The following is a 19,442-nucleotide window of genomic DNA, read 5'->3' as shown; positions in this document are numbered from 1 at the left end:
AATGGGGAAGCTTATAAATTAAACAGGTCACATACAAACTGAATTTTGAACAGGTTGAAAAAAGAAAAGTTGGCGAAAGTCTGTAAAAGTAGTCATAAGATTTTTAGGTTACTCAAAGGCAGGCAGTTTAATGGAATCATAGTGGGTCTCTTTGATGACAATGACACAAAGAACTTGATGAGAAACAAAAATAAACTTTGATGGTCTTGTTGTCTAATAAAAGAAGATCTAAGGTATCATGCTAACTCTATAATTGTCTCCTGAAATTGTTGAGTAGGTAAAATTGTAGTAAATGAAGAAATAATCGGGGTCCAGTTGACAGATTAAATACATATAGCTCACCAGAACTAGATAGCATCCTTTTATATTTTGACGCATTTAAGTATAAATTAATAACATGCCGGGGCGCCTGGGTGGCTTAGTCGGTTAAGCGTCCGACTTTCGCTTAGGTCATGATCTCACGGTTCGTGGGTTCGGGCCCCGCGTCGGGCTCTGTGCTGACTGCCAGCTCAGAGCCTGGAGCCTGTTTCAGTCTGTGACTCCCTCTCTCTCTGACCCTCCCCTGCTCATGCTTGTCTCTCTCTCTCTCTCTCCTAGAAATAAATAAAAACATTAAAAAAAATTTTAAAAAAAAATAAAAAAAAAATTAACAACATGCCTATTCTGGGGAGGTTTGGAAATCTTGCGTTTCTTCTGGGTCAGTAGTATATATTTGGCATTGTGAGTTTAAATAATGGAATAAATATTGTCTTGTGGGAGGAAAATTTGAATTCAAAATTGTATAAGATGAAGGATATTTCTGAATCAGGGAAGGACAGTGAATTTATGAGCAGAGGTCATACGAAGCATTTGTTAACCTAAACACCTATGCTTGATTCCAGATTTTATTGTAGCAAAATGTTGACTTCTGGATTCCTACTGTGGGATGAGTTGCAAAAGTTCAACGTATTACCATTTCCAAATGAGCACCAGCATTTATGATCAATGCAGAGAAGCTTATTTCAGCACATCAATGAGAATATTACATACAGATAGGATCCCAAGTAAACAATAAAAAAGGCTTGTAGATTTTTGAGCCTTTTGCATTCTGTGTTGTTTACACGATGGTTTAGGAGTACAGGTGGAGTAATTGCAATGTCAGAGAGAAGGAGAGTTAAGAGGTAATATTTTGGTGGGAGAATGTTAGAATTTTAAACAATTTATCTACTTTATAGCTCAGGCTAGGCACTCTGTCACCATCACTACCCTTGCACTAATGTGCAAACTGTGTCTAGTCCACTGCTTCATTCTAAGAAGTGCGTGGCCCCCTTGTTTCTGAAGTATAATTAACATACAGTGTTATGTTAGTTTCAAGCATACAAGGTAATGATTCATACATTACTTAGTACTCGCCACAATAAATATAGTTACCATCTGTCACCAAACAGTGTTATTGTAATATTGTTGACTATATTCCCTATGCTGTACTTTTCATCTCTGACTTATTTTATAACTGGAAGTTTGTACCTCTTAATCCCATTTTTCTATTTCAATCTGCCCCCCAACCTTTCTTTGGCAACCATCAGTTGGTTCTCTGTATTTAGGAGTCTGTTTTTTTGTTTTGTTTTAGTTTTTTAGATTACACACATACAAGTGAAGTCACATGATATTTGTCTTTCTCCATCGGGCTTATTTCACTTAGCATAATACCCTCTAGTTTCATCCATGTTGTCACAAATGGTGAGATCTTGGTCTTTTTGATGGCTGAGTAATATTCCATCATATATATACACCACATCTTCTTTATCCGTTCATCTATCAGTGAACACGTGGGCTGCTTCTGTATTTTGGCTATTGTAAATAGTGCTGCTATAAACATAAAGGTACATCTATCTTTTTGAATTTATGTGTTTTTTTTGGCTAAATACCTAGTAGTGGAATCACTGGATTATATGATATTTCTATTTTTAATCTTTTGAAGAACCTCCATACTGTTTTCCACAGTGGCTGCACTAATTTGTATTCCCACCAACAGTGCAGGAAGATTCCTTTTTCTCCACATCCTTGCCAACACTTGTTATTTTTCATCAGCCATTCTGACAGCTGTAAGTTGATATCTCATTGTGGTTTTTATTCATAATTCCCTGATGATTAGTGATGTTGAGCATCTTTTCATGTGTCTGTTTGCCATCTGTATGCCTTTAGAAAAATGTCTATTCAGGTCTTTTGCTCATTTTTAAAGCAGATTATTTGTTTATTTAGTGTTGAGTTGTATAAGTTTTTTAATATATTTGAAATATTAACCTCTTATTAGGTTTATCATTTGAAAATATCTTCTTCTGTCAGTAGGTTGCCTTTTTGTTTTGTTGATGGTTTCCTTTGCTGGACAAAAGCTTTTTATTTTTGTATAGTCCCAATAGTTTATGTTTGCTTTTGTTTCCCTTGCCTGAGGAAATCTATCTAGAAAAAAATGTTGCTAAGGCCAATGTCAAAGTAAAAAGTACCTGGCCCTTTGACAAGCATCAGAGACAACATTTTGCTGTATGGGATTGTTTGTGGTAACAGGATCAGCTAAGCTCAGTTAGTGTGGATGATCTGGTAGAATATGGACTATCTGGCTGTTTGGGATTATAATTGCTATAACAAAGCACATGTGGAGAGTCAAGGGAGTTTGTATGCTTTTAAAAATGTGTTATTGTCTTATGTAATTTATTTTCCTTCATTTCAGAAAATTTGATGCAAAACATTTGTGTTCTTTTCTTTCTTTCTCTCTTTCCTGCCTCCCCCTGCCCCCAAGAATAACATAGCTGATCCAGAAGAACTGTTCACAAAGTTAGAACGCATTGGGAAAGGCTCCTTTGGAGAAGTTTTCAAAGGAATTGATAACCGTACCCAGCAAGTGGTTGCTATTAAAATCATAGACCTCGAGGAAGCCGAAGATGAAATTGAAGACATTCAGCAAGAAATAACTGTTTTGAGTCAGTGTGACAGCTCATATGTAACAAAATACTATGGATCATATTTAAAGGTAATGTGTGTGTTGTATTATTTAAGTCATAAGGTATTTTCATTATGAGTTTTTCTTTCTTTTTTTTTTTAATTCTATTTTTTGAAAGGTAATGTCTTAAATTAGGATTTGGCAGTCTTTGGCCTCCAGGCAGAATCCAGCTCCATTTATAATGCCAAATAGACTGTTTTTAGATTTAGCAGCTGTATCCTGAATGCATCCCAGCACTCAGCTGCAACGTTATTCCACACCTGAACTTTGGGTCATTGGAGGAGCAGTAATGCAGCTGGTCCTTGAGACACATCCTTTGTCAGGAAAGAGCTTTCCCCCTGGGCTTTCACACATTATTCTCAATGGTCCAGTCTGTCTCAACCTCAGAATTGATGGAATATGTAAGTATGTCATTTATTCCATTGAGTTGTGGTGGTTATTTACACATCTTTCTCTCCTTCCAGATTATGCGCTCCTTGATGGCAGGGAGTTTAGTTCAACCAGTCTTGGTTTTTACATCATTTAGCACAGGACATGGAACATCTTAAGAACATGATAAATATTTCTGGAAGTGGAGTCAAATGGAAGACTATCTGCTCCCCACCTTCCCAATAGTTGGAATTTTAGTTTCCAGGATCATGGAATTAGCAGACACCTTTAGTTGCAGCAGATGGAGATATGACTGCATAACAGAATACCCGTTGGTTAGTAAAACCCAAGATTTAGGGGTACCTGCGTGACTTAGTTAAGCATCTGACTCTTGATTTCGGCTAAAGTCATGATCTCACATTTCATGAGTTAGAGCCCCACATTGGACTCTGAGCTAACAGCTTAGAGCCTGCTTCAGATTCTCTCTCTCCCTCTCTCTCTGCCCCTCTCCTGCTCATGCTCTCTCACTCTCTCAAATTAAATAAACTTAAAAAAAAAAACCACAAGAGTTCTTGGGTTCCAGAGTTAGAAGTCAGGACCCATGTCTATTGAAATGTGAAGAATAAATTTAAAAAATCTAGCTTAAGGGGCACCTGGGTGGCTCACTTGGTTAAGCGTCCAACTCTTGATTTTGGCTGAGGTCATGATCTCACAGTTTGTGAGTTCCAGCCCCACATCAGGCTGAGCACTAACAGTGCAGAGCCTGCTTCTTGGGATTCTCTCTCTCTCTCTCTCTCTCTCTCTCTGCCACTCCCCCACTTGTGTGTGTGCTCACTCTCTCTGTCTCTCTTTCTCTCTCAAATAAATAAACTTAGAAAAATCTAGCTTAGGTTAGAGTTAAAATTATTTTAATATTAAAAATTTTTATCGTGATAAAGTTTTTCAAAGGAAGGCAATATTAGTTAGATTTTTGCTTTTCAGGGTTTAAAGGGGAGGAAGAGGTTTATTTCATTTGGTTGGTTGGTTGATTGGTTTTTTGTTCATCTATCTCAGGGCCATAAAGGGTGTGTTTATAACTCATTAGCTATTGGTCTCCATAAGAATGAATGCTATTTTTAATATTCTGATGACCAAATAAACCTTAGGGTAATCTATTTATCCATATTAGATACTACCAATTTAGAAATCATGAATTTCACTTTCTTTTTACAAAGTCTGTTTATTCTCATATTACATGAATTAGATGAATGTGGAGTGAATGCACAGTAGAATAAATCATTAAACAGCCAGGTGCGCTGTGTCACACACTGTATTAGGTGCTGGAGATATAAAAATGAACAACTCCTGCCATTAAGGAGCTCAAAATCCTATACTGCACTAAAAGGGTGCAGGTTTAGTGATTAAGTACATACAAGGTACGTGTGGGGCACAGATAAGCAAGTAGTCACTTCTATCACTTTGAAGGGAGGCTGGTGGTGTGAGGGAAAGGCTTCCAGGAGGCGATGATAATGCCGGTAATTCCTATACAATTTACTTCTTTTTAAATTTTTTTTAATGTTTATTTTTTGAGAGAGAGAGTGTGAGCAGGGGAGGGGCACAGAGAGAGGGAGACACAGAATCTGAAGCAGGCTCTAGGCTCCAGCCTGTCAGCATAGAGCCTGATATAGGGCTTGAACTCACAAACTGCGAGATCGTGACCTGAGCCCAAGTCAGATGCTCAACTGACTGAGCCACCTAGGTGCCCCCCAGTTTACTCCTTCTAAGTGTTAGCCATTACTCTCTTTTACTGTACACACAATTATTTGATTCCTGGTGGCATATTTTGCTTTTGCAATCTTTCCTACAAAACTTATTTAGCAGATCAGATTCTTTTTTAGGAATCCTGAGAGGTTGTTCAGTCTCAGTATGTTTAGGTCTCCCTACTGATTCCCATAGTAGGCCTGGTTTTAAGGCAGTCTCAGGAATTTGCTGTTGTTGTTGTTGTTGCGTGTGTTGTTTGCTCATTTTGGTTTAGTCTTTCTGGATTGAATCCTGTAATTCCAGACCTACTCTAGAGCAAACTTAAACCTTTGCTATTCTTAGGCACCTGTAACAGATAAGCTATTTTTGGTAACTGACTTAAAATATTAAATAAGCCCTATTTCAAATGAGGTTTTCTATATTATATTGAAAAGGGGTGGGTACTGAAATGCAATTGACTGTTTTATTGGTTAAGTGCTTATAGCCCTTTTAATTAATATGCAGTACTCTCATGGCAAATGAACTATAGTTCTGTTTGTATTATTTATTCCTATGAGTTCACATTTTTTAAAAAATTCCCCTCATAGTGTACATGTACCAGTCACCCAATAAGTACTTAATATTTAAATAAATAAAGCTGATTGTTTTGTCCAAATCTTGATTGTAGAATGTTCTTAGACTGGTCAGTGATACAAAGCCATTATCCATGATGTCTTCATAAACGATTACACTGAAATTATTTTTACCTCCTTTACCCATCATTAATTAAAGTCCACAGTGTGAAAGCTACTTCGAAGAAAATATCACTTCTTCATAAAATTGTAAAAATTCACAGCTGGCTGATATTAATTATTTATATCCTGAATCTATTTACTTTAAAGTAAATAAATGTGTGTATTATCTCTATATAAATGTACATGTATACACACAAAGAAAAAGAAATAGGTTATGATTTTATAACTTTTTAATATCATTTATTTAAATTGACTGACTTGTTTGTTTTCAGTTTATATTAAAGCATAGTAGGACATTGTGGGCTTACTTTTTTTAAATCTAAATTCACATCAAATATTACAGGGTTCTGTTTGATGCAGTCAATATAACTCAAGGCTACATCATCTAAGTACCATCAGGGAACTGCATTATCAATCGACTTATGTTTTTATTGTGGCACATCCTTCCATTTCAGATGACATGGGGGATTTTGTGGGTCAGGTTAATTGAGTAGAGTAGGATATGGGCTTTTCTCAGGTTGTCTTTACTCAGGATATATACAGAGCTGAGACCTCACTGTAAGCTGGAGGAAAAGTTCTTGCATTTGAGAGAAAATTATATGCTCTCTGAAACTGTATTCAGTTGTAGTGATTTCCTTGAAACATACAAAATGTACAAGGTATTCATTTTGACTGAGCTCACTGTATAACTTCATTTTTAAAAACAAGAGTGAAAACCAGACAAACATCAGTATGACCACAGTATTTTCCTTTAATTTTAGTTCACTGCAGATTTTTTTGAGAGACAAAGTTAGTCTTTATGAAGAGTGCTAACATAAGCAAACCCTTCCCTTCTGATCTCATAATATTGGAAAAATCTTTTATAATCTTTAAATATTTTTCTAGTTCAATGTAAATCTTAAAATGAAGCTCGTTCAGGCTTTGAATGGAATTTGAATCATGCCTTTATTTGCTGCTGAAAATCGCCTTTAGATTTCTGTTTATGTTAAGGAAATATGCCCTCCTCCACATACCACCACCACTGATATTTATCAAAAGAGAAAAAGGAATTGAATGATTGAAGTAAAATATTCCAGAATAGAGTCGGCAAAATTTTGTGACCTTCTCACTCTTTTTCCTGAGACTTCTGTCTGTTTACTCCCAGTGTATGGTGAATGTTTCTGGAATCTTCTTTAGTTAAAAAAAATTTTTTTTGGAGTTTTTTTGTAAAACTTGAAGGAAATTGAAGAGGTAAAAATTTTCTCCTTCTTACAATGTTTTTCCCTCAAAATAAATATGGCTTTACACTTCATGGAACACACCTCTAGGGAGCCCCATATTAGATTCAGTTTAGCAGACCTTTATTTATTTATTGAGTGCCCTATTATGTGCATTCCTTTCAGTCTGCATACTGGCCCTGGTCAGTCTAATCCACGTTATCTTGACAACTTCTGAATTCATGTCTCTTGTTCTAGCCTCTCTCCTTAGCCCCAGGTGGACATATCTAACTTGCTTCATATTATTGACTTATCTGTGGGTACATCAAATACCATAACTTGAACAATGATCAGTAGCATTTGAACAAGAACTTGAACATGGTTTAGGTGAGGGCAGAGTATAAGACAAGGCATTCTAGTTTGGAAGAAAATGATTCAGGGTTAGTAAAGCATCTGGCAAGATGATACCTCCTGTGCCTTGCAGTTCTATAAAATTGTACATGCTGCTTCCCTTTTATTGTGGTAAAATATGCATCAAAAAATTTACCATTGTGACCATTTTAATCCTACAGCTCTGTGGCAGTGAGTATTTTCATACTGCTGTGCAACCATCAAAACCATCCGTGTCCAGAACTTTCTCACCTTCCTCAACTGAAACTCTGTACACATTCGGGGAACGCCTGGGTGGCTCAGTTGGTTAAGCATCTGACTTCAGCTTGGGTCACGATCTCATGGTTTGTGAGTTTGAGCCCCACGTCGGGCTCTGTGCTGTCAGCACAGAGTCCGCTTTGGATCCTCTGTTCCCCTCAGTCTCTGCCTCCTCTCTCTCTCTCTCTCTCAAAATAAACAAATAAATTTTGAAGAAAAAAAGAAACTCTGTACACATTAAATTATAACTCCCCATTGTCTCCCCACCACAGTCCTCGGTAACCACCCGTCTACTTTCTGTCTCTGAATTTAACGATTACAGGTTCCTCATGTAAGCGGAATCAGACAGCATTTGTCCTTTGGTGACTGGCTGACTTTAGTTATACGGGTTGCATTATGTGCTCAAGACTATGATTGCTATGAGATTTACAGACCAGCCCATTTAATTCATCATATATTTAATATATAGCACCATAATCATCTCTCAGATACATTTAATGGGTGTTTTAAGTGGGGTTTTTTTTCTATGAACAAATGAGTTCCAAATTCCACAGTAGCCTTTCTCCCTGCTTTGGCCAAGTGTCTATTTAGCACCAAACAGTGGGGTTCAATGGTCTCATGGGGTGACAGAGTTGATACTGCAGACACTAGTAATTTGTTAACACTAGGCTCCAAGTTCTCCCCAGCAAACAGTAGAAGTCTGGAGCACTTACTCTTTAGGAGTTCTGAATTTTGGAACAGAGAGCCATTTCCTAACACCTGGCCACCCATATTGATGCGACTTTGAACTCACTCCTCCAACCCATTATTAAAATGTGTGGATCATTTTGTAAGTGGAGAAGTGGACCCTGTACTTCAATGTGCCGGATGTACAGTTATGGTTTACAGTCCCTGGCTCTTTGGGAATTTTAAACTAGTATGTAGATATCATCTCAGCCTTGTAAATTATTTAAAAGCAAGCCAAACATACTTATTTGCATTCTCCAACACAAACATCTTTTCACAGAAATCAAAGGTTAGAAGTTGTAGATCTCCAAAAGAATACAACATAGAGCCTAGGTGGGTTTTTTTTGGTTTGTTTTTTTTTGTTTTGTTTTGTTTTAGTTTAGTTTTGTTTTGTTTGTGATTGGCATTTTCATTGAGCCCTCCTGTGGACAAGAAACCTGTAAGAAGAGCCTCTGTGGGCAAAGCTTCCTTAAGCAGTTCCCACGCCTGTATAGCAGTCTTCTGAAGGTTCAAACCTATGGCCATCGCCAAGTGAGGCTTGTGTCCAGAAGTGGTAATCAGAAGGAAGCAGGCAGAAAAATCTGTTCAGCGGCTCTGGTTCCTTCCATGCCCTGGTACCACGAAACAGCTCGCTTGCTAGGAGGAATGCTTCTTTTCAGATCTGGAAGTTGCTTAGTCATACCTTTAATAACATTTTAAGCTTTCTATGAATACTCTTTAGTGAGGAACAGACCATTGGTAAGTTTCTGTTTTGGAACTGGCACCCCCAAAAAGGACACACATCATTTTAAACCTGGAAAACAGATGCTTGCATTCATGTGGAACTACAAAACAGAGAAGCATCTGATAATAAGATCTTTTCATTTTTCTTTTAAATGTCAGGTGAATGGGAAGCATTCTGAATTCTTAAGGTAGAATGTAGTACTTACTAGAAACAATCTTGTGGCAAAAGAAAAATTTCTCAGGCTTTGCGCTGCTGTGAGAGTCACTTTTCTCTTGACAAAAGTATAAAGACAACGTCAGGCTTACAATTCTCAGATTCCAAATGCCCTATTTCTATATATAAAAACAAGTTACGTGAACCACCCCTAGAACTCCATTCCCCTCCCTGCTGTTGTGGGGGTACATTTGCTCTCTTTTCCTACTGTGAACATGGACACTAGCAAACACTCTCAGTTCTTTCTTCAGTTCAGGCAGTGATAGGAGAGTGAATATCAAGACTGCGGTGGGGGGAGGTACATTGTTCACCTCTCTACCTCACGCGTCCTACATGGTGTCAGCATTCAGAAAGAAAGGAGGAATACCTAAATCTCAATTTACCTGAGCCCTTCCTCCCTGGCCCCTAACATTAGGCCACATCCCAGTACTCATACTACAGTGTCACCCGCCATCACATTACTGGGGACCATTCTCTGCCATGATAAGGCCCCAGCCTCATGGAGACACGTGAACATTTTGAATAGAACTCCTGAGTATTTCCCAGGGATTTTAGAGTTTGATGGCTACCGGCAGTAGCTCAAGAATCTTCATCCCACAGCTGGGGCTGTAAAGGTAAGAGACGTGTTCTTGGCATCCCAAGGTGAAGCACAACACTGAGTGTATTTTTGCCCTAGAAACATTGTTATGATATAAATAGTAGGTTGTTTCTCTGGCACTCCTCATGCTGTACTATGGATACCTTCGTGTCTTTTGTGGGGGGTTACCCCAGGAACCTAGACATTATTTTTATGGGAAAATGCTTGCTTTCCAAATTCTAAATGTCTTACTTAAAATGGACTTTTAGAACACAAACCACTCACAACTTGGCTACTTGCCAGTATAGTAAAATCAACCATTCCACTTACAGCCAATTCTGTGGTCCCACAGAAATTCAGAGAATACTACTCATGAAATGATATAGGGAGAGAAGTGTCCCTAGTATTTCAAGCTAGAGCTGAAAGAAGAGAAGATTCAATGGTTTATTCCTGTTTGTATCTGATAGAGCTGAAGGGCGTGTGTGTGCATGTGCGTGTACACCTGATTTGGAACTTATATGTACGTACTCCCCATATGAGCCCCATTTCTTCTTGAACAATTTACAGTGATGTCAATTCCACCTGGAGTAGTCTTACGCTCTTTAGGCTATACACTCCCTTTCTCTTGTCCATTTACCTCAGCAGTGGGATGGGGTGGAGTGCAGAGGGAGAAGGACACTATTCTTTCTAAGCTCCACTTGTATACCAGAAATGCCCATTAATCGTGACTGATGAAAGTGGTAAAGGACATGAAAACAAAAGCCAAAAACTGAAACAAGACAAAATATCTAGTGTCCTCAAAGTCTAAAGTCACATGGGAAGAACTCAGAAGCCCCATTTAAAATTTCTACGAATCTCGGGGTGCCTGGGTGGCTCAGTCTGTTAGGCATATGACTTCTGCTCAGGTCATAATCTCACAGTTCATAGGTTTGAGCCCCACGTGAGGCTCTGATGGCAGTGCGGAGCCTGCTTGGGGTTCTCTTTCCCACTCTGCCCCTTTCACACTTGTGCTATCTGTCTCTCAAAATGAATAAACTTTAAAATTTCTACAGGTCTCCACATACCTCCTTATTTTATGTAACTGTCTTTTCTTTTGGTATCATTTAAAATAAGACTATGGTTTATTTTTTCTAGGTTTTATAAAAATTGCTAATAGTTCACCAATGTAAAAAACAGTATTTATTTAGCTAATCACAGGCTAAATAGGTGGGGAGAAAGGTCAAGACTCAGAACTTGTATGTGTAATGTTCTGTGGAGAAATATATTCTGGGTTTCAAACAACTAATCTTAAACTTGTATTTTAGAACCAGTACATTAGTATGTCAGATGTAACATTTTGTGCTAGTATGTTATTTGGCTTAGGCTTATAATGATTACATTGTTTCATGACTTTTACAGGGTTCAAAATTATGGATAATAATGGAATACCTGGGTGGTGGTTCAGCACTGGATCTTGTGAGTATTTTTAAATAATTACACACATACCCACCTGTACTTTAACTTTTTTATTTTAATTGGAGTAAGCAGTGGCTTTTGGGCAAGCTGAGTGGTTGCTTTATATAATACATTCAAATTAAGCTTTCTATTCAGGACTATAGATTGAGCTGTATAGCTGTATTGCGGGATTGGGCATATTGCTGACATTGTGAACAGTCTTCATAACGAAATCTCTCACTGTGAACCAGGCACATACATTTCCTACATTTGGAGAGACTATAAAACAAAGAAGTTGCACTAAGTTATTTCTAAGTTCTCTTCCATCTTGAAAAAATATATATTTTTTTATTTTAGAGAGAGAAATCATGAGCGGGGGTGGGGGAGAGAGAGAGATTGAGAGAGAGAGAGAATGTTAGGCAGGCTCTACTCACAGAGCCTGACACAGGGCTCAATCCCATGACCCTGGGATCGTGATCTGAGCCAGATTCCAGTTGGGTGTTCAACGACTGATCCATCCAGGCGCCCCTCCCTCCTGAATATTGTATTACTTATATTGTTTTAGCAACCTCCTGCTTTAGAAATGATAGAGTATGCTGTTTCTAAAAATAAAGTGTTTTGATGATTAAGATTATCAAGTAATATTTTAACTCTTACTTTTAAGTGGAGATGAGTTTCCCTAACTGTAAGTGATTAAAGATTTCTAAAAGGGTTTAATCCTCCTTGCCAATGGCTCCAAAGCTTCAAATAATCCTGTGAACAGAAATGACTCTAAGATTTTCGTTCCTCTAAACAGAACCATATTTAAAGCATTCTAAAGAAATGGTAATTAAATTTGATGGAGAGTGTTATGTGGAAACTAATTTGACAATAAACTATTTGTAAAAAAAAATAAATTAAAAAAAAATAAAAACCTAAAAAAAAAAAAAATTTGATGGAGAGTCTCATCTCCTTCTAGGAATTCATCTCATTCTAATCTATTGCTGAGTTAGGCAGTCCTTCCTTGTGTCTCATCTAATTCTTACATCCTGAAGCTTGAGTTCATTTTTTTCTTTTTCTCTCCTCTCTAGTGATAGGACACAACTGGTGTTTCTTTGTAGAATAATCCTTCATGCTTATGGAGTCCGATCTCATTTTTCTCTTAAAGTCAAATGGCCCCATTTCCGTTTGTCTTGTCATATAGTTTTATTACACAATAGTTTTTTTCATTAGCTCCACAAGAAACCTCTCAGTTGCTCCACGATTCTCCTTCTACACTTTGAATATTCAGAGCCCTTCCCAGATTTATCACAGTTACCTTCTCTGGTCCCCCAGGGTGCTCACCATGCCTCTTCCCTATTTTGTGGGCATTGGCAAAGCTGGTGCACTGCTGTCATCAGGATCAGCAATAGCAATGTTAAGCATTGGACACTGGCCCAACCCTAACTAATAATCCGAGCTGTATCCTCAGTAGTAGTTTGGTCAGTTTTATGTAATCTCTGAATGAAATGTTTGTGAGATCTTAATTTCATCCTGCCATTCTGATCTCTGCCTAATAGAACAAATACCAAGTCACATAAATTCAACAAACTTAAGATGTTCTTAGCTGTGTTGTAGCTAAAAGTCAAGAGACCTATGTCCTAGACCTGGCTCTACCATTGACTAGCTGGCTAATAATGAGCACGCCATTGAACCTCTCTGCCTTAATCTCCTCAGATGTTGAATGAAGAAATTAGATTAATGATCTCTCAAGGTTTGTGCTCCTAGCTCAAAAATTCAATAATATTGTGATTGAATTATAAACATTTAACTAGCCTTTTAAGGACGGCAAATGATGAGAAAATGTGCTGTTTCTTCTCCATGTATAGTGCTGTACAAACAAATGCTATCATTTGGGGAATCTAAGAAGGATTGGGTTTGAGAGAGGGACAAGAAAAAACAACAGGGATGCTGAACAGAGGATATTTGTGACTTTATTTTAAGATTTTATTTTTAAGTAATCTCTACACCTATCGTGGGGCTCGAACTCACAACCCTGATAGAGTCACATGTTGACTGAGTCAGCCAGGTTCCCCCGTATTTCTCACTTTAAACTGGTGCCCAAATAATGGAATGTGATTTTGACTTATAATTGACATCAACATTTTATAGTGTATACCTTAAGATTCTCTCCCATTCTTGAAAAAAATTAGTTGTATATGAACAGAATTTGAGCATATTTTTTTTTTAAATCATACTTCACTTCTTTCCAGTACGAATTGCAGTGGCTTACAACAAAAACACATATGATAAGGTTAGTAGGATAAAATATGAGCACTGAAGACAAAAGTTGGAAACAATATGCTAACCATAAGAGAAGGTACTGACATAACCCGTCGCATTAGGACTGGCTAAAAGTACAGGAGTGGGGAAAATCTCCAGGTCCACAAGTACACTGTCTGTGAAAGAGCAGATGTCCCGCTCTTGCATGTCCTCAGTTGACAATAGAGGCAAATTACCCAAGGCCAGTACAATGGCCCTGGAGGCAGAGGTATTAGCTATTAGGGACATGGAACAGCCTTTAATCATTGAAGAGAAATTCAATTATGGACTCCAGGGACAGTGGACAAGATCTTGGCATTCTTTTTCCCAAGGTTGCACTACAAATAAAAAGCAATATCTGTTCTATCTACTTTACCTTCTCCATCATTCCAACTCCCCTTTTTCTTGTTCTCTCATCATTGTCAACATGGCTAAGGACACATTTTAACCACAAGGCTTGAAAGAGTTTTCTGTCTGATAATGAACTAGAAAAACCCAGCTGTACCACCCCATTCCCATTTCCCCACCATGGCTTTTTCCCCACTCCACCATCTTCCTCCAGTACCCAGGTAATTGAGATTTTACTTTTCCTGAATTTTAAGCTGGACCTAAATATACCCGATGAGCTAGTTGGTCTTGAGGACCTCTTCTTTGTTTTTTGTTTTTTGTTTTTTACTTAAATATATTTTTAAAAATTCTGTATTAGGTAATACTGGCTTAGCCAGGCCACTTTAAAATTTTATTTTTATTTTTATTTTACTTTTGGGGGAGGTGCAGAGAGAGAGACACACACAGAATCCAAAGCAGGTTCCAGGCTCTGAGCCATCAGCACAGAGCCCAACGTGGGGCTCAAACTCACAAACTGAGATCATGACCTGAGCCAGTCTGACACTTAACTGAGCCCTAACCCAGGCGCCCCTCCAGGCCACTTTTAGAAGTCCTTCAGAATGATAAGTAGTATCACTTATACAGACCTTGCCCAATTTCTTTTTTTTTAATATTTATTTTTGAAAGACAGAGCGTGAGTGGGGCAGGGGCAGAGAGAGAGACACACATAGAATCTGAATCAGCACAGAGCCCAACATGGGGCTCGAACCCACAAGCTGTGAGATCATGACCTGAGCTGAAGTCAGATAGTCAACCTACTGAGCCACCCAGGCCCTCCAGACCTTGCGCAGTTTCTTAAGTGAGTGAGGGTATACCTCCTCTGGCCCTGTCAACATTTTCTGATCAGTGATACAAACTACAAATCTCTAGTATGACATTTGTCTTTCAGTTATTTGGTAGTACCTCAGAATTTCATTGCCAGCCATCAATAAAATGCCATTTTTACCTTTGAGAACAACTTTAATCATTACTGTTTGAATAGAAACTTTTGGGGTGGAAGTTGATAGATTTATAAGTAAATAGATAATGTTACCTAGGAAAAGCACCTATTAAACTACGGACATCCCCGGAGTATGCAGTATATCCAGACCACAGCTAATATTTAGTGGTGAAACTGAAGTATAGGTTCTATTTTAAGCTGTTAAATTTCAACATGAAAGTGCCCTTTATTCAGAATAAATATGGCATTCATGAAAGATGAAATACACAAGGTGCCAAAGAGCTGTGAATCCCTCCCAGTGTGAGGCAGAGTGGGCGATGTTTGATTTTCACCACCTCCTCCCTCCTTCCAGCAAACAGAGCTCAACCTCAGCCCTGGCTTCAGATTCCCACCCTTCCTGTAATAATATTGTACAGTCCACTGTTTGTGCTTTATGAGGTACCAGAATTTTAAAATAGCCATTTATTTTAAAGGGAGATTTTCAGATACTCCATTACAAGTTCTCCCGAAACCTAATCATTACTTTCCTTGTATTCCAGTTGGAACTATTGGCTTCAGGACAGGGAAGGGAAAAGAAAAGAGAAATGTGTTACATTTAGTTAAAAAAAACCCATACTTCTTCATGATTCAATCATTTTTACAATGAAAATATGAACATATTAATTATTGTATTCCTGGCTAACTTTTAAAATTTCAGCCTCAGAAAGGATGCCTGCATTACAGTGTTATTGAGAAATATAAATGCTAAGAATTGTGCTGTGCCTGATCTGTACAATTCAGTTGAGTTGCTGAGACTCTCTGTCTCAAAATTAGTTTAGTGTAAATAGTTAATCATTTAAATAGCAAATGTCAAAATTTAAGTAGCTGATTTCTTTTTTCCTAGCCAAGAAAGATAGAAAGAAAGAAAGAAAGAAAGAAAGAAAGAAAGAAAGAAAGAAAGAAAGAAAGAAAGAAAAGAAGAAAGGAAGAAAGAAAGAATTTTTTTAAGAAAGAAAGAAAAGAAAGCTAGTTCTGTCATTATTTAAGTGTATTTCTTAAATCTTTTATGTAAATATTTAAGAACATCAAGATTTAGAGCTAGTACATACAGAGGTAACACTGCTTGTATGATCTTTAGAGATTAAATCTAATCATTAAAAAACCATTTTAGCCCTTTGACTTAACTTGTTTATTCTCTTCCCTCACCTTTTTAGTTTTTTCTCCTTTGTTTAAATACTGGCTTAATAAGCAGAATTGCTTCATGTATCTAAGTGATTCTTCATATATCTAAGTGATTCCCTTATTTCAAAGATCATACCAATTTTGAACTTCATTGTTTGGAACTTACATATGTTTGTAAAAAAAGTGTGTGTGTTTTCCCCCTAAGCTTCGAGCTGGTCCATTTGATGAGTTCCAGATCGCTACCATGCTAAAGGAAATTTTGAAAGGTCTGGACTATCTGCATTCAGAAAAGAAAATTCACCGAGACATAAAAGGTACACAAAAATCTTACATGAACCTGAGAAAAATAGCTGCATTCTGAGGAAGCTGAGGGTTTTTTGTTTCTTTGTTCCTCCTAGCTGCCAATGTCTTGCTGTCAGAACAAGGAGATGTTAAACTTGCTGACTTTGGAGTTGCCGGCCAGCTGACAGATACACAAATTAAAAGAAATACCTTTGTGGGAACACCATTTTGGATGGCTCCTGAAGTTATTCAACAGTCAGCTTATGACTCAAAAGTAAAGTGTTACCTGTATAATGTTGTTTTTAATGTTTCATATAGTGTGCTATTCTATATAATAAACTGCCCTAACTTTCATTCTTTTAAAAGTATTTCTTTTTTTAAACTTTTTTTTAATCTTTTATTTACTTTGAGAGAGAGAGAGAGACAGCGTGAGCAGGGGAGGGTCAGAGAGGGAGACATAGAATCTGAAACAGGCTCCAGGCTCTGAGCTAGCTGTCAGCACAGAGCCTGACTCGAACCCATGAACCGTGAGATCATGACCTGAGCCAAAGTTGGACGCTTAACCGACTGAGCCACCCAGGGGCCCCTAAAAGTATTTCTAAAGCTAGAGTTATGTCATGTGTTACTTCTAAATCATAAGTTCCCTGGATGCTGATAATATTTGGACCATATTCCCTTCAGTGGCCTTCCATCCCACTTAGAATAAAATCCAGAGTCCTTACTATCACCTACATGGCTCTTGATGATCTGGCCCTTGTCTGCCTCTTCAGCTTCATCTCCTATTAATTACTCTCCTCCATATTCTATCTACTTTGGCCACAGTGCTATGTCCCCAAACATAGCAAGTACACTCTGGCCTCAGGACCTTTGCACTCACCATTCCTTCTATCTGGAATAGCTTCCCTCCCAATCAGGTCTCTGCTTAAACATTACCTAACAGAGTAGTCTACCTTAGCCAGCCCATGTAAATTTGCAGCCCCTTGGCTCAATCATCCATTATTCCGTGATCCTGACTTATTATTTTCTTCATAGAACCTAGCACCACCTGACATTGTATAATTTACTTATTTGACTCTTCTGTTAGAACATAAGCCCCTTGAGAGCAGGGATTTTTGTCTGCTTTATTCATCACCGGAATCCTCAATGCCTAGAATGTAGTGCCTGGCAAAAAGTTTGGGAATTTGATAATTTTTTAATGTTTTATTTATTTCTGAGAGAGAGAGAGAGATACACAGAATCTGAAGCAGGCTCCAGGCTCTGAGCTAGCTGTCAGCACAGAGCCCCACGTGGGGCTCGAACCCACAAACCGTGAGATCATAACCTGAGCCGAAGTTGGACGCTTAACCAACTGAGACACCCAGGCGCCCCGATAATTTTTTTTAAGTAGGCTTCACATCCAGTGCCAAGCCCAGTGTGGGGCTTAACCTCGCCACCCTTAGATCAGTACCTGAGCTAAGATCAAGAGTTAGACACTTAACTGACTGAGCCACCCAGTGGCCCCAGGAATTTGTTAATTTTTTAAAATAAATGAATTCTATTAATAAAAATGTATTGCCATTACATTTCTTGAGATACTTTATTTTTTTAACTTTGCTTGTTTATTTATTTATGTCCTCTCTGCCCCCAATGTGAGTCTTGAACTCATTACCCCGGGGTCAAGAATTGCATGCTCTTCCAAGTGAGCCAGCTAGGCACCCCTCTTAAGACACTCTTTTTTTTTTTTTTAAGTTTATTTATTTATTTTGAGAGAGAGAGTGAGGAGGGGAGGGGCAGAGAGAGAATCCCAAGCAGGCTCCACACTGTCAGCAAGAAGCCTGATGCTGGGCTCAACCTCACGAATTGTGAAATCATAACCTGAGCCAAAACCAAGAGTAAGACGCGCAACCCACTGAGCCACCCAGGTGCCTCAGGACACTTTAATATCATATGAGCTACAGGCTATTTTGTGGCAGTCTGTTGGAATGGAATTTCAAGGTAATATTTTTTCTTTCTCTTGCCTCAGGCTGACATTTGGTCATTGGGAATTACTGCTATTGAGCTAGCCAAAGGAGAGCCACCCAACTCTGATATGCATCCAATGAGAGTTCTGTTTCTTATTCCAAAAAACAACCCTCCAACTCTTGTTGGAGACTTTACAAAGTCCTTTAAGGAGTTTATTGATGCTTGCCTGAACAAAGATCCGTCATTTGTGAGTATATATTCCTATTACTACTGTTTGTTTTCTATTATTAAATCTATATAAAGCAAATGTGGTTTTGCCACAGTGTGGAATACAGTGCATGGGAAAATTGTCTAAGATCCTTCTAGAAACTTGGTTCTTCCTTCTGTTTTGCTAATTCTGTTCAGTTCTTAATAAGATCCTTACTTCCTTTTCTCCTTCCCTTGTATCTTTTTCTCTTTCTCCTGGCCCCTAGCTTCTTCCCTATTCTATTGATCATTTCCTATTTCAGTGGGAAAGAAATTTAAGAAATAAATTTCCTGTTATAGGATGTTATTATTAAAGTACATGTGTAACTATTCACAGTCATTTTTATTCAATGGCATTTTCATTTTTCATGGAAAGTTATGTGTGCCTTTCACTTGTTTCAAAATTTAACATTGAGAAATTCCTACACGAAGTTGTATGTTTTTACTGACATCTAGTGAACTCCATTCATTTACCTGGCAGATTTGATCACAGTTGCTTTACTGCTTCTAAAATAAAGCTGCCTGGTGACTTCTAGAAGCTAGAAATGTACAAGAACTAAGTTGTGATGTAACTGTTTTAAAATTGAGAATGAACATTCTGATATTGACAAAATAGTAGGAGAGAACTATCCCCCACAGGATGTGGCATTTGTATTTAGATGCACTATGGATTCATATGTGATGGGAAAAGGATTAGTCTGGGGGCCACATGATATGTGCAGATGATAATAAAGTTATAGCTTTGCTAGTTTTCATCCAGTTTTTTTTTAACTTACAGTAAATAAAAGTATTTTTGAAAGCACTATTGTGAAATGGTTGTAAATTTTTACTCCCATTTTCAAAATTTTGCCATGTGTCTCTCTGCTT

The 19,442-nt window shown here is 37.9% G+C and overlaps 1 protein-coding gene across 2 annotated transcripts in view; it reads left to right on the top strand.

Moving 5' to 3' along the window:
- The window catches only part of STK26 (serine/threonine kinase 26), a 54,451-nt gene that overhangs the window by 29,039 nt on the left and 5,970 nt on the right, over positions 1-19,442 (top strand). For both annotated transcript variants that reach the window (XM_039239889.1, XM_039239890.1), the window contains 5 exons: positions 2,777-3,007; positions 11,303-11,359; positions 16,312-16,420; positions 16,505-16,662; positions 18,391-18,576. In XM_039239889.1, the coding sequence (XP_039095820.1) occupies positions 2,777-3,007; positions 11,303-11,359; positions 16,312-16,420; positions 16,505-16,662; positions 18,391-18,576 (741 nt within the window). The remainder of the gene's footprint in view (positions 1-2,776; positions 3,008-11,302; positions 11,360-16,311; positions 16,421-16,504; positions 16,663-18,390; positions 18,577-19,442) is intronic.

The sequence above is a fragment of the Hyaena hyaena genome, unplaced genomic scaffold (assembly GCF_003009895.1).
Source record: "Hyaena hyaena isolate Hyena2069 unplaced genomic scaffold, ASM300989v1 scaffold_162, whole genome shotgun sequence".
NCBI classification, from domain to species: Eukaryota; Metazoa; Chordata; class Mammalia; order Carnivora; family Hyaenidae; genus Hyaena; species Hyaena hyaena.
This window is presented reverse-complemented; position numbering and strand designations above follow the sequence as displayed.